We start from the raw sequence: 15,730 nt of genomic DNA, 5'->3' as shown, positions 1-15,730 counted from the left end.
TTCACAATGGTTGATGAAGCGCCCATACACTATGAGCACATCTAATTGTCGTATTATTTTTGCGAGAAATTGGATAAGAGAAGATTAAGGATGAGAATAGAGGGAACAAGTGGGATCAAAGGGAATATAGATGAGATTATATAAATACTGGGATAAGTTGTAACGTGTTCAGTCAGAATGGATAAAGATGATGAGGATTATTTTTGACAGTTGAATTGTAAGGGAGATAATCCAAAAAAGGGGACTAGGTAATACCACCCTTCCCCTAATACTAGTTAAAATACCCCACATGGGGAACCAAATAAAAAAATAGTCTATCCTGGTCTGATCCAGCCCTTAGTCCCTTGTGCAATCAAGTACCGAACTATGAAAAAGAGGAGAACATGTGGACCCATCTATGAGTCTCACCCCTTTTAGTGCCACGGTTCCATCTCTTTTATCCTACAATCAAACATGTCCTCCGAGATAACATGATTGAGCGAAGCAAATGAAGTCTCTCGTGGACTACAGGGAAGGGAGAGATTGCAAGGGACCACAAAGGAAATGAAAACCGATTATGATCTTAAAAAAAGCTGTAGGCAAACAAAAAAGATTTGTACGTAGGGGTGTTCATGAAAATTGAAAATTTTATTTCCGATATGAATTCAACCGAATGATCCTATTTGGTCTGGTTTTTCGATACAGTGGTATGTTTTGAAAAAAATTAGAACTGGTAATTGTGGTTTGGTTATTATTGATTCTAAACAAGGAACCACGGTTCTAATTGAACCAACGGGTTCTCTCTTTCTAATTGGGGTGAAAACGGTGATGTTTTATTCAATCTAATAGCCCAATTTGGTCAAACATTACATTGCTTGTGTGTTTAGTTGGTAAAAAAGTTGAGTTATTCATTTTTGTGAGTTGCTTTAGTGGGGGAAAACTATTAATTTGTGAATTAGTAATTCATATTTTGAGTGTTACATTTGCTACAACTATTTAGTCTGAGTTTATGAATTACTATTTTGCGAATAGTTTGGATGCTAACAGGGTAGAACCGGGATCCACGTTAGAATTGAACCGGCTCGGCGGTTTTGCTCTAATAAAGTTTCGCCGTATAATGATGAAATTTTGATTCTCAATTTCTAAACATCATTGGAAGTCATGTCTTTTTTTCTTTTTTTTAAATTTTGCAGGCCAACGTTCAGATCTCGGCCCAATATTCCAGATGGTTCACCTTTTGCATAAACAAAATCAAATTTTCTTTCCCCTCTGTAACTTGATTTGGAGGACAGGATATCTGCAATGTTTTATATGGAGCTTCCTATCTTTGGTCAATCTGTGTCATCAAATAGAATCACAAAAAAAAGGGAAAATTGTTAACGTAATGAACAGGAGAGATATTTTATTCACGGAGGAGCAGTGGATAAGTTATTCATCGAAGCGGCAAATCTCACTCATTCATTTCTGCAATCGACGGTCCGGATTTTAAAACAATTTTTTCGGAAACTCTTTTTCGGAAAGGGTAAACTATAGTTAACCCCCTCTAACTAAGCCTCACGTGCACTTTGCCCCCTTTAACTTTTTTTTTGACACTCAACCCCCTCTAACTAACTGAAATTCAAACGGTCATAACTTTTTCGTCTGAAATCGAAAACATGCAAATTATATATCGATTTCGAGGTCTTGAAGTCAACTTTCCAATGACACCAAAATCACATCACAATTCAAAACACACGGAAAGTTATGATCAAAACGGTCTTTCTGTCTACCAGCCCTTACTCTTTTGATCATAACTTTCTGTGTGATTTGAATCGTGATGTGATTTTGGTGTCATTAGAAAGCTGACTTCAAGACCTCGAAATCGATATATAATTTGCATGTTTTCGATTTCGGACGAAGAAGTTATGACCATTTGAATTTATGACCGTTTGATTTTCAGTTAGTTAAAGGGGGTTGAGTGCAAAAAAAAAAAGTTAGAGGGGGCAAAGTGCACGCGAGGCTTAGTTAGAGGGGGTTAACTATAGTTTACCCTTTCGGAAAAGTTCTTTTAAAATTTAGACCGTCCAAAACACTTTAAACGCACAGGATTCACATCCATGAACACTTTTTCACTTGAAAACTCCGTAAAAAAAAATTTTCTCCATTGCACGGATGATGTACGACTTTATTTGAAAGAAAAATGGTCCAGATGCAATGAACCGGAAACCGTGACGAAAGACTCTTGAGCAAATTTACCATTTACTCCCCCCGCCATTTCGTCACTGCTCGCGACTTCAAACAATCTGTCTCTCTCCTTATATAAAGGCTGGGGACTTCGAATGTAACGCTTCACACAACGTCCACTGCACCCGAAAGCTGAAATTCAAACAGCTAGAAATCGAGCAACAAATTATGCCTTCTCCGTAAGCTCTTTTTTTGTTATTTTCTCTGATTCTATTGTACACTAGAGGTCGGGGCGCACACGATGCGTGTGCAAATTGAATATTGACAAAATATGCACAATAGCTTCCCGTTTGTTGCTTGATTGAATTTTCACAAATGCACAGTGAATTTTGTATAAATTTTGTCAAAATTTGACTTATAAACGCATCATATGCGTTTCGGCCTCTAGTTGTCCTTAATATTAGACACCCACGGTTACAAAAAGTGTCAGAGTTTTGCATGGGCATGGATTTAATTTTCACAAATGCACAGTGAATATTGTATAAATTTTGTCAAAATTCGACTTGTAAACGTATGCGTTTCGGCCTCTAGTTGTTCTTAATATCAGACACCCACAATTACAAAAAGTGTCGAGTTTTGCATGGGCATGGATCTAATTTTTCTAAATTTAGAGATGGGTACTCTATCGGGCAGAAGTGTATAGACTTCACCACTTTTAAAAAACCCAAGTTAATTCACCACTCCCCGCAGTGGAGTAGGGTCACGGTGTCTCCAGCCTTCGGAAAACCTCGATCGACCCACCGTGGCAGAGTACGGTCACAGTGTCCCCAACCCTCCGAAAACCTCGGTTGGCCCACCCGCAGCGGAGTACGGTCACAGCATCACTGGACCTCCGAAAATATCCCAGGGTAAAAATCCAAAGGATTAGCATCTCATTTTTAAGGCCATATATTTAAGTTTTTTTTTTCTTGTAATTTGACGAATTTTTCACCCCGCATGTTGGCGTTAAATTAACTTGGAAAACTACATCAGTGTTTAACCATGAGCATCCTTGAAGCAAATTAACCATGGGTACCTGAAGCTTTTTTTTTCTTTTCTTTTCATTAAGTATTTAGAAGTTTTTATTAAAAAAGAGAGAGTATGGGACAGCCTCAAAACTGACCCTCACATCAAAAGGATGTTTTCTTAATAGTTACTAATGAGTACATGTAGTATAAGTTTTGATCTGTGATGAACACTGGTTATGGATTGTGTGTGTGTTAATTTTTTTATCGTTTTTGTTTCGAAAAATTGTCTAGTTTCGTGAAAGAGGATCTTCCCACAACTTTGGATTCTACTTCTCTTGAACCCCCTCCCCTCTTTGATGGAACTACCAGGTATGCTCTCTCTCTCTCTCTCTCTCTCTCTCTCTCTCTCTCTCTCAATATGTTTGTGTGTGTACCATTTGTGTGAATGAAAATGCTAGAGTGGAGAAGTTTTAATTTTACATGGGATGCCTGGGAAAAGTGGAGGTGAATTATTAAATTCTAGTAGTAGTAAACATATGGGATTGACAGCTACTACTATGTTTTATGAACGCGGGTGCTAATGTCGGGTGTAGTTATGTGTCTTGTATATCGGATTCATCTAATCTTCATTTCAAGGCTAGGGGGACACACCGGGCTGGATAACTAAAATCCTCAATACAAAATTTTTGTTTTCTAGTTTATAAAATGGTGTTTAGTAGTTGTCATTGTCTTTTTCTTTTCATGCGTATCCCTATTATAGGAGTTCTATGCATAGCTCATGAGAAAATTGAATTACAAAATACGCTTGACAAGTTTTTGTCCAACTAAACATTAACTTCACGGGTACTATACCCTTATTTCTGTGTCAATTGTGTGACAAGGGTAATTTATACAGCTTAAAGGTCCATGTAACATTGATTGACAAAGTGGGATACAGAATACTAAAACGAATTCATATAGCCGACACTAACTTATTGGGACATTAAGCTCAGTGTAATTTCATTTGATTAGAATTAATAGATGTCAGTTTCACATATTATAGTTTATCGGGTATCTTTGAGAAGATTTGTTGAGCTTAGACTGCAGTTAGTTCATACTTCTTATCAAATTCAATTTGGGTATCTTCTTGAAGGTTGTATATCGCTTACGTATGCCCATATGCGCAACGTGTTTGGATTGCAAGAAACTACAAGGTTTGTTTTTCTTGCTCTTGAGCACCTATTTTGCTCCATGTCCTCTGTCTGCTTGCATGCTGTAAAGGTGAAAGCTTTACGTTATTTATATAGAGTCGTCTACGATTCACAAAGGAGAAATCTACATTTCCACCGGAGAATCTTTTGTGGGAATTGTGTTGCTAAGTTTGCACCTTGGATGCAAAGCTTTTACTATCTTACTTGTCAAATGTGCATAATGTTCAGTTGATTGAGAATGCCTCTCAACGAAATTTAAAACATTGAGCTTGCTTATCGGCACATGTGGTAGTAGGGGATGCATGTCTAGTCATCCGAAGGACTTCACAAAAGATTAATGTGCAAGATTTTGTGCATTTCTCAGTTTTGTGTGCAATTCAATGTGTTCGTGGGGATTATCTTGTGTAAACTTTGAGATGTAGGGTCTACAAGACGAGATAAAATTGGTTGCCATTGACCTTGGAAGCAAGCCTACATGGTACAAAGAGAGAGTTTACCCAGAAAATAAGGTAGCATTCTCTCCGTACAATATCCTTCTTCCGATCATTTTCTCTTGTGTTAGTGAAGTACGTGGTGCAGTTTTTTAATCACCAGTGCCCCTTATTTGTTGATCAAACTGATTGTTGAAGAAAAACATAAATGTTCTAATGTGGTCATCAAAATTTTCTAACTCTTCTTGACGATGAGAGGGTGAAAGCCTCCTACTATTTTGCTGGCTGTGCTTTGTGCTGTAAAGTACTTTTGGAATGCAATATATGTTGTTCACAAATGTTTTTGATATTGCGGTGTGCTGATTTTGCTGTTGATGGACATCAAAAAAGAAGTTGTAAGGATTAAAATGGATACAAAATACAATTGAAGATTTGGATCCTTATCCTTTGCACGCCACCACAATATAGTGCTCCAATGGAAACGTCTTATATGTAAATGTTGAAATTCATTGGCAGAGAGAACAATTTGTGGTAAAATAAAGCTGGAGAACTGGTATTGTGGGTATATTTTGGCCATAATAGCAATGATCTGAGGATAATGCATAATGTGAATTTGAATAGGGACATAAACGGGACAACTTTTACTGATAAGTAAGCTGCTTTTTTTTTTTGGTCATTCTAGACCTAGAGGAGGTAGTTACAATCATCTTGAATAAAGCTCTTTTTTACTGGAACTCATCAGTGGTATGGGAAGTATTATGGAAGTGTTCATCTTGAATCCGTCTTACTAAATATTAGCAGTTATAGTAATGCAGGTGATAATACTTAATTTGAAAAAAAATACCTATCTTAAACAATCACTACGACTTAAGTCCAAACTTGGCCTTGTCCTATTGTGTCATTTCTCTGATTCAGCTTTGTTCGGAATAAAATCTGGCTTCGCCAGAAATACTTGTAGAATGTCAAGTTGACCTATTGTTTGCGAAGTTATTTGTAAATGCCTTTTGAATTGTCTGTGATGCATTTTGCGCTGTCATGAAAAGTTTGAAATCACTCTTCAAAGCTACTGCCTAACATTATACTACCTACTTGAGAATCTCTTGCTCACATATGCAGTTCTTTTTCCTTAGGTGCCCTCATTGGAGCACAACAACAAAGTCATCGGAGAGAGTCTAGATTTACTTAAATATCTCGAGGATAACTTTGAAGGACCCAAACTTTTGCCTAATGTAAGATGTGATTATATATTGACACCTCTTTCCCGTCTCTCTCACTCTTCACGTTTTCTGATTTTGATGATCAACAATGTGAAAATACTATAGGATCATTCCAAACAACAGTTTGCTGAAGAGTTGTTAGAGTACACTGACACATTCAACAAAACCATGTTTAGTTCTTTCAGAGGAGATTCAGTGAAAGAAACTGGTGAGATTGTATACTTGCCGTGTCGCAATATAAAAGACAGTGATCTCTCGAAACCTTGCTGACTTTAAGTAGTTTCTGCTTCAGGTAGTGCTTTTGATTACTTGGAAACCGCTCTAAACAAATTCGAGGATGGTCATTTTTTCCTTGGCCAATTCAGTCTGGTATGCCCCAGTCCTGTTTTGTTGGTTTTCTTAGTGCTCCATCGTGTGGAACTTTGTGCATTCGCAATCTCATTCAGTGGTTATTTCTGTTTGTATCGCGGGGTCTTTCTCGGAGAGCATTTTAGCTTGTTTTGACAAGCAAGAATGCATGTCAATGAATCATGTGCTTAATTTTATTATTGTTCTCTATTTTGCTGCCACATTCATGATCTACAGGTGGATATAGCCTATGGTCCCTTTATTGGATCTTTTCAACTCATCTTTCAAGACGTGTGGAAGTATGACATCACGGCAGGACGACCTAAACTAGGCGCATGGATTGAAGTGAGTTAAATCTGTTTTTGAATGGGAAATTTGAATTGAAATGAAACTTCGAAAATTCAGTTCTTGGTGCTGAATTCTGTGCAGGAGATGAACAAGATTGATGCTTACACGCAGACAAAGTATGATCCGGCAAAACTTGTTGAAACCTACAAGAAGCGCTTTTTGGTAGTCCCTTATGCCTTCTGCTGAAAAGACTACTGCAATGGCACTTGGATTTATTCATTCAGAGTGAGATATCAAACAGAATTGGAAACACTTACAATATGCATCTCTCTTTTTGCAGGGCCAATAGTGGATTTCCCAGAAGCTACTCCAGTAGCTGTTTAGAACTGTCAATTAAATAACTGGCTTAATGCCGATTATCTATGTTGTATCTATTTTATAACTCAGGTGTTCCAAAGGTTAGGTTAGTCTCTAGTTCTTCCATGTCCATAATACCCCCATCGATTGAGGATTACATGTGTTTGTTGTGTAGGTGTCCCACAGGTTGTGGTTAGAATGTTTTTCTAGCTTACTAAGATCAAGTCATGTGTGTATTGAGTCTAGGTACACTCCTATCGACAACTCCTCTCTCGCATGTGTGGGGCCCATCCCACAATTAAATATGTGGAGCCGACACATATGTGAGAGAGGAGTGGTTGGTAGAAGTGTACGTAGCATTGCTTGTGTGTATTTTTGTGAAATGTTTTTGCATAATCATACTTGTATTTTGTTTTGTTTTCTAGTTTAATAAGATCAAGTCAAGTCCACTGTCCTTGGTGAGAGATGTTTGTGCCTTATCACTCAAATTCTCTTTATTTTCTTTCATTACATGTCTATTCAGAGTAAAATGATAGTAGTGGTTTTGTAATGTGAGTTTACACCTAAACCCATTGATCTTTGCATCTGGGTAGCAAATGAATTGCAAAATGGAAGCTATCCAAAAATGTTCGGGCAATGTAAGTCCTAAGGCAAACAATGTATGTGCGAACTGCAAGCATGAGCAGGAGTGCAAATATTAGGGTGAAAGTGGCTTTCGAAGACTTCTCAAACTATAAACGTTTGCGAGAGTGATGATTGAGAGTGAGAGTGAAAGTCATACAGGAAGATTATGTGATCTAGAGACTAGAGTGCAACCCATGGGAATCGCATCCTCTCCCATTAGTTGGAGGTTCATTCTTTGCATATTCGTCTATTGAAGAGAGAAAAAAAGAGAGGGTGTTTCACTACCCCAAAGTAGTCATTATAGTCAATGAATGATTGTAGGACTCGTCGTAGATGGTGGCATTGGTGGCCGGAACCATTCATTTCTTTATTTTGGACATTTTCGATAAAAAATTCATGTATCCTAACATTAGTGAATTCGACCGTCCAATCCATTTGCATGGACGGGAGAGGATCAATCTCCAAAGTAAATGGGAGGATTTGCAATGTTCTAAAAGTCGCTCGGCGCTAGTCGGGCGGTCAGCCACCTTCAAGCGATTAATCGGCAATTAATTGGCACATATTAATTAGTAATCGGTAATTAATCGTTAGTCAGACCTAATCAGATAAGCTCCACCAACGATTAATGAGCGATTAATTCCTTATTTTAGAACACTGAGGATTTGTGAAAGAAGTTACCTTGGCCTATTATTGTCATTGTGTTTTTGTAGTCTTTTGAATCGCGGTAAATATTTTATACTCCAAAGAAGTATTAATCATCTTTCTTGACAAGTGAAATCTAAAAATCATAAAATTATGAACAAAGAAAAAAAATCAACAAAGTTCAAAAACCTGTCTTTTGTTTGTGTTGTCTGATCTTTTCTGAACTTCGGTACATATTTTTCTATTTTTTCGATTGCTCTCGTATAATTCCAAAAAAAATCTACAAAAAATTGTACCAGAAATCACTAGCAGCAATAACATCTATTATCTACTATCCTTGAGAAAACTTAAATTTCACCAAATTTACGTACCTGTTTGTCTATTTTTCACTTACTGTCGATGATCGACAGGGAATTATTTGAGTACTGGAATGTGGATGTTTGTGGTGGTAAAGGTTGGTTCCTTGCCGTATTTCAGGACTTTTCTGGAAACAAACTTAATGAAGTGAATGAAGGTGGAAGAACAACAACAAAATGACTTTATTATTCATCAAAGTAGAAGTCAATCGACAGTGAGAACACAGTCGAACAGATGGTTATGTTACAAGCTACTCCTAGAGCAAGAAAAGTAAAGTACAGATAAAAAGTGTCATTGGGCGATTGAGTGGGGGGTTCTAATCGTCTTCTGTTCTTAAATTTATAGGTTGTCTCTTCGATTTGAAATTCAAACTTGGTAAAGTTTCCTCTTCAAATTTGAATTGAGCAATTACTTCTCTTGTTCTTCCTCCACGTTCTGAGACTGGCAGTTTTTCCAACATGATGCCACGTTGTGCATGCCATTTTCAACTGCCTTTGTCAACTATCTTGACCACAATCTGCTTGCTTTTTGTCATTTGACATGTGTCTTGAGTATAAGAAAACGTTTTAACTGTCGATCAGTCCATTCGATTATGCTTGCTTTTTGTCATTTGACATGTGTCTTGAGTTTAAGAAAACGTTTTAACTGTCGATCAGTCCATTCAATTATTTGACATGCATGAATTATGTCTAAACTAGTCCGAATATCGCCGACATGTGTCACAATTCGACCTAGTCGATCAATATTGACTAATTTGCTAAATTTACACGGTATCAAAGCTCTGGTTGGGAGAGGTCTTGGGTTCAAGTCTCTCTGTTTGCATTTGTTGCCTATTCGCATTCTGCTTCCCCCCTTCATATTTCGTTTTGCTCTATCTATGAAAATTTACATCTCTACGTTCTAGATGGGGTTGCTTGTGAGGGAGGGTATTAAATAGCTTGATATACAATGTTGGCCCATTTCCTAATATTTTAAGCTTTTGGGACTAGTGGTAATGACAATGGTACATCTGTGAGTGTAGGTGAATAAGTTAGTCCACGGTAATAGGCTTTTGCTAGCAACTTGGATTCTACGGTGGCTCAGAGATAAACGAACGAATAGGGTAAGGGTAGTAGTGGGTATAGACTTTGGCTATGATGCACCGAGATGGATACGGACACGGGAATTTTAAAAAAATGGGGATACGGACACGGTGGAGGGCACGCCACGTGTATAATTAATTAATTAATCTACAAAATGTCGTCCAGAGAGAGAGAGAGAGAGAGAGAGAGAGCGCTTTGAAGTTGTCCGCATATTAGGTTTAGTTCGTTGGAGATATGTTCTTTATAGGTTTAATAATTATGTTTTAACCCAAAACTTATAAGTAATAACATATTTACCTCCGGAAAAAATTATAGATGCACCTCCGCCGTGTCCCTCCTATCCCATTCGTGCCCCCCTCCAAAAATTGAATTAAATTAAATTATTGGGCATGCGTGTCGGACACGTGTCCCCGTGTCTAGACACGACGATACCTCGACCTCTAGAGGTGTCAATGCTTTCATAGGACTTTGCTATACTAGTAAAGAGAGACATAAATTTTGGTAGGCATACCAGTTGGTTATAAAAAGAAGCTATTGTAGTTACCATGGGCACATGAATTGATTTGGGTCTCTAGGCCTGCTGTCTCTGATGCCTTTCGGCTTTGATTTGGGGGTATGGTTCCGCAACAAAATGTCCCTTTGGCTCCTTGGTTCTTGGAGGTATAGGGGGCCATTGTTCTAGTGGTATTTTGAGAGTAGCCACTTTGTGCAAATATTACCAAAGGTTAGGTCTGTCTTCAATCCTCCCCCACCCACACCCCAAATGATTGGAGACTAGATGAGTTTTGTTATTGTTGTTGTAGTTACTATGGGGAAAGGGATATAAAAATATTAGTAAAGCACCTTTTACAATGACTATTTGTAATTACGACTTATGCTCCTGACGTCGGATTAGATGAAATGTTCAATTGCAACTGTAGGAGGATATGGATGAACTAAAGCAAGGAATACTTCCACTGAAAAGGTATTTATAGGAGGGGTTTTATGCAGTCTCACTCCTTGCAGCAACCTTGTTCAGTGGAGACAAGCACCGGGTAGAGTGGTCCTTTTTTCATCTCTTGAGGAGGATATCCTCGAGAACATAAAACAGTAACTTTGTGAAATTAATCTCAATGATCTTGAAACTTGAAAGCCTTCAGTTGTGCTGTTACATGGTTTTTTCATACGTTATATACAATTGTTTATATTGTATAGTATGTGCATAAGGACATGTTTTTTCCCTCACATATCTTTGATAGCATATTTTCTTTCTGAACGCTTCTCATGCAGAATCTACAGCAGACTTTGGATGATCTGACACGTAATGGCTATTCAGTTGTGAGTATATTCTCCTCATCTCCTGTGATGCTGCTAATTGTCGCTTTTCATCATTTAGGTGATGTATAAAGTTGGATGTTTAGCTTTGGTAATCCACTAATAACATCTTCAATAAGATGAGAAAAATTAATTTCGTTGGCATTCAACTCTGGACTTTGGAGGATGAATTATTCACATTCTATTTGGAGATCAGTGTTGCGTCTTTTGGTGAACATCAAGAACGTTTGCAGTGTTTGTGAACTCCATTCTTTGGAGTTGTGTTCTGATGAATTCTTGCTCTATTATTCCAAGATCAATTTATGATGTGTTGTCGGGAGTAGGGGTTGTATTAAGAGGATAGTTCCTACAGCTTTTAGATGTGGTGCACATTGTCTTTTGTAGCGCATTTGAAGAGTGCAAATGGATTCTTCTTCTAAAAGAGAAGGGCGATCTAAGACTAGTAACATCGGAAGAATTGTAAAGTCCCCCGTAAACCCCTAGACTAGTAGCTTGTTGGAATGCAGCCTAAAATGCTTAAGCCCAGGGTATAGTAAACTTACTTCTCGTACTTGATTAATGTGGGGCAGGTTATCGCAAGTGTCTTTTTCTTGTACATATTGCTCCATCAGTTCTTGGATGGCTTCGATTCCTAGAAATATAAGGCCCTGGGACCTGGGTTATAGACTTTGATGGATAGAATTTAAAGTTTTTGTTGCTATATGTTGATTTGTTAGGTTTATCAAAAGAAGACCTCATTTGGCGGTCTTTGCATCTCTAATTAATAGTAATTCCTAGAAGTCTACATGTGAATCATGATCATTACACCCTTTCCTTTGAGCAAGTCGATGACGCACATATTTTTCCAGTCCCATTACATTTAGGTTGTGAGTTGTGGATATTGGGGATACTGAGTATATCTTTGGATTCACTAAAGAAATTCTACTGCAATTTTATATTCTGTTTATGTGTCAGTTCTTTCTTCATGTTATAAAATGCCGTTAATAAATTAACATTGTAACCATTGGACTTTGGTAAAGGAACCTTATTTTTTTCATCACCAGGTCTTTTGTTTGTTCTGGATTTTTGACAATCTTTCTGTTACAAGTGGAGTATTTTGAAAGACGCTGAAACGGGCACAACATTTGAAAAGAAGTATTTGAATTACGCAAAATCTAGAATGTTTAGTTTACAATAGCAAGAGAGGATTCACAAAGATATCATTCTCCCCAAAAAAAGGAAATTATGGTATCGAGCTTTTGCTGCCCTAGTCTGTGGCTTCAAACTTCTGAATGTTCGTTCATCTCCACCGTACATTGATGATGACATAGAGGTTGCACTTTCCTTTAGTTTGAGTAATTTGTTGAATTGCTTTGTTTTGGTGTTTGTAGTGCATAGAGGAGGAAGTGCAGGGTCCAACTCGGGCTCGTTCTCGTAAGGATCGTTTTATATCTGGGTAATGAAGTGTTGATTGCTCAGTAGTTTCAAATTTGCTAACTGGTTGAGCTCTGTTAACAGTTTTTAATGCTGTATCCAGTTGTTGCAATGGAATCCCCGAAGTTATCCGTTGAACTTTTTGTAATCTTTTTTATATTGGCTATGTGATCGTCGGTTCTTAAAGCTTTAGATAATTTGATTTTATGGCCAACTTAAGTGTCTCAACTGCTTGTTAATGGAACCCAATTATGGACATTAATTGTCCTGGTTAGTATCTGAACAGAAATTAGGTAGAGGTTTGAGAAATTGGCATATCAAACACAAATTTTGCGGATAATATCTTTGCCATAATCTTTTTGTGCTTGAATGGTAATATAGAGGGACCTCTGTATTATTTCACTCTCAAGTTATCTCGTCAACTTATTTTTTCTGAAGATTATTCTTATTACAAAATTGTAGTGAAGTATCTTCAGAGAATGAAAATGTTACGATGAGAATAAAAAACTTCATTCGAGTACTTCCTCTGGCCTAATCCATCTCTATTGTTGCTTCAAAAGTTCTTCCTGGCATCAAGGCTACTTGTTTGATATTTTTGGTTCCTAATTCTATTTTAGAACTGATGTGCATTTATCTGAGTTCTTGAAAATGTAACTTTAAAATAGGTCATGGGCTATTCTGATATTTTTCTTGTTACTTAACAACCCATTCAGGCAGCAAAATGTATTGTTAGTGTAGAATTTTCATATGATTTTTGTTTCTGTTAAAATCTTAAGTTAAACTAGCTACTACTAACATATCTCTTTTATCTCCATTATCAGACCTAGTCACCAACTCACCATTTGTTGTCACGTTTCTCATAGGTGAGCGAATGTGAATGGACTTCAACCAGAATTGGTGAAATCATTTCTTTAGATGTTGAAAGCGATCAGCAGATAAGTTGCTATCCTAACATCCCAAGTGAATTTTTTGAGGACATGGAGTCATCCTGGAAAGGTCGCGTCAAAAGGATCCATTTGGAAGAAGCATTCGAAGAAGTGGAAAAGGCAGCAGCGGCCTTATCTTCGGCTGTAAGTCTCCAGGACTTCTGCTTTCTAAGAGTGTATATAGATATTTGCTGTACTCTGTTGATCATGTGTTCGGACTATTTTATGCTGATTATACATGTTCTTGTGAATGTATTTGCATCTTTGCTAGGTTGGGTGATTTAGTCTTTATGCTTCTTCTGTCTTAGTTTTTCCTCATTTCTTTACTTGATAGTTCCTTGTATCTATGAATATTTGCTTCTTTTGTGTCTCTGTTTAGACGACGATGTCTTATTTATCATTTCATGAGGATACTAGTATTTGGGAGTTCAGGCGGATAGGACGTGTGTGGGCTCATTGTTGGCCAACTAAAGTGGATTGGCTGTTGATGATGTGAAGTTTGTAATTGGAGGGTACATATTGTTGCTGAATGCTCCTTTTCTTCATGTGCTCATATGCATCCTTAACCCTAATGATATTGTTCCAATTCCCTCCTGTCATGTTGACTCTTAAAGAAGTCCTCAAGTAATTTTTTGTACTTCTATAAATGACTAAGCAGTTTGATGATACTAGCTAGGAGATTACTAGCAGGTCAATTATTCTAAAAAGTTGATGATAAGGCCTGTGTGTTAGAATCTTGCACGAAAAATGAGATGGTAGGTCCCTCTTAAGGGCAATTGTAATGAAGCAGGTGCCAGGAATTTCATATCTAAATGTACGTTCAAGCTATTCAGTTTCCTGAGTAGCATATAACGTACCTAAAATACACACATAAAACTTTGTTGCATGACATTCTTATAGGTTTCTCAAGATTTCCTCCCTATTATTTCAAGAATAAAAGCTTCCACAGCTCCACTTGGAGGCCCGAAGGGAGAAATATTATATGCTCGGGAGCATGAAGCTGTTTGGTTCAAGGGAATACGCTGAATACGCTTCACTCCAGCTGTTTGGGCTGGTACTCCACGAGAAGTACAAATTAAACAGCTCAAAGCTACTGTAGATTCCAAGGGTCGAAAGGTTGGAGAGGAACGGTTTACCACTATGAAGGTGGAGGATGCACTAACAAGGTTTCATTTCTGTAAATATCTCACGAAGTGTTTAATAACTTCCTATGTATGTGATAATTCCTTTTGTTCTCTGATAATTTGATCATTTGTGTTGATATTGAAGGTACCATGAAGCAGGTGCCGAGGCAACGGCTAGGGTCTTGGAATTACTGAGGACGCTTTCTGCCAAGTTACAATCTAAAATCAATATCCTTGTCTTTGCTTCCATGTTGCTCGTCATTGCTAAGGCATTATTCGTTCACGTGAGGTGGGATTCTCAAATGAAGTTTCTTTTCAATTGTTCTCTTCCTTAATTTAGTGAATGTCTGATTGAAATAACTGCCCATCAAATTTCCCATTCTGAAAACCATATCCTCTCATCTTCTCCGGGAAGCCAGAACATTCCATACAATATGATAGTATCTGATTAGAATCCGCTAATTGAAGTATATGTTGGCTTTTCGGTTCAAGTTAGTGTGAAAGTATTATGTATCGTGATCTTGTCATATCTTGTATTTTAGGCATAGAATCGTATCGCGATAATTGTTGCTTTACTTTTACTCATTTCATTTTTGTCAAATGAGGTGTGTTGGTAATGTACAAGAATATATGCATATCCAATGTCATAATATATGCTTGGACAAGGGCTTGGGTTTTGTCAAGTGTCTTTCTTGTTTTCTGGGGTGCCCCTTTGCTAAGTGGATACCCAAAAACAATTGAACAGGACTATTATTATACGTTATGCAAATAGCAGGGCTCTCTAACTATATATGTGTTGCAAAAAACAAGCGTAACATCGTATATATATGATTAAAAAGGATTTGATTAGTAGTTGCATGGGTTGGAATGAGTGATGGGAAATTGAAATTAAAGGTTAGTAAGGATATACACTAATCCACGCGACTCTCAATCAAAGAATATATAGTACTCCCTCCGTCCCTAAATAAGTGTCCGGTCCGCAAAATTTGGCCTTCAAAAAGATGCATTTGTTTTGTTAAAACAATCAATTTTTTTTCACAACTCAATAGATAACAATGAGTTCTATTAGATTGTGAAAAAAAATTAAATTTTTTAATAAAAAATATGCATGTTTTGTAAAGCCAAATTTTGCGCGCCGGACACTTATTTAAAAACAGAGGGAGTATTCGAAAGGAGATTCATGATAGTTCTAAATTCTGGTTTATTATGATTGTTAATTTTCTAAAACCATTAGGGAAATTTGCAACCTACATAGCTGCTATTTAGAG

The 15,730-nt window shown here is 37.3% G+C and overlaps 1 protein-coding gene and 1 pseudogene across 1 annotated transcript; both read left to right on the top strand.

Moving 5' to 3' along the window:
• The first annotated feature begins 2,235 nt into the window (after positions 1–2,235).
• Positions 2,236–7,446, top strand: LOC131326857 (glutathione S-transferase L3-like). The gene is made up of 10 exons (XM_058359759.1): positions 2,236–2,381; positions 3,441–3,518; positions 4,282–4,342; positions 4,762–4,848; positions 5,901–5,999; positions 6,093–6,195; positions 6,280–6,356; positions 6,573–6,680; positions 6,765–6,845; positions 6,964–7,446. Exons 1-10 carry the CDS (start codon positions 2,371–2,373, stop codon positions 6,970–6,972), a joined length of 714 nt encoding a protein of 237 aa, XP_058215742.1. The 5' UTR covers positions 2,236–2,370; the 3' UTR covers positions 6,973–7,446.
• Positions 7,447–10,204: 2,758 nt separating this feature from the next.
• LOC131328170 (small nucleolar RNA snoR100) lies at positions 10,205–10,319 on the top strand (annotated as a pseudogene).
• The last annotated feature ends 5,411 nt before the right edge of the window (positions 10,320–15,730 follow it).

Source organism: Rhododendron vialii, chromosome 5a (genome assembly GCF_030253575.1).
Source record: "Rhododendron vialii isolate Sample 1 chromosome 5a, ASM3025357v1".
Lineage (NCBI taxonomy): Eukaryota > Viridiplantae > Streptophyta > Magnoliopsida > Ericales > Ericaceae > Rhododendron > Rhododendron vialii.
The sequence above is the reverse complement of the archived record's forward strand: the minus strand, read 5'-3'. Positions and strand labels throughout refer to the sequence as shown.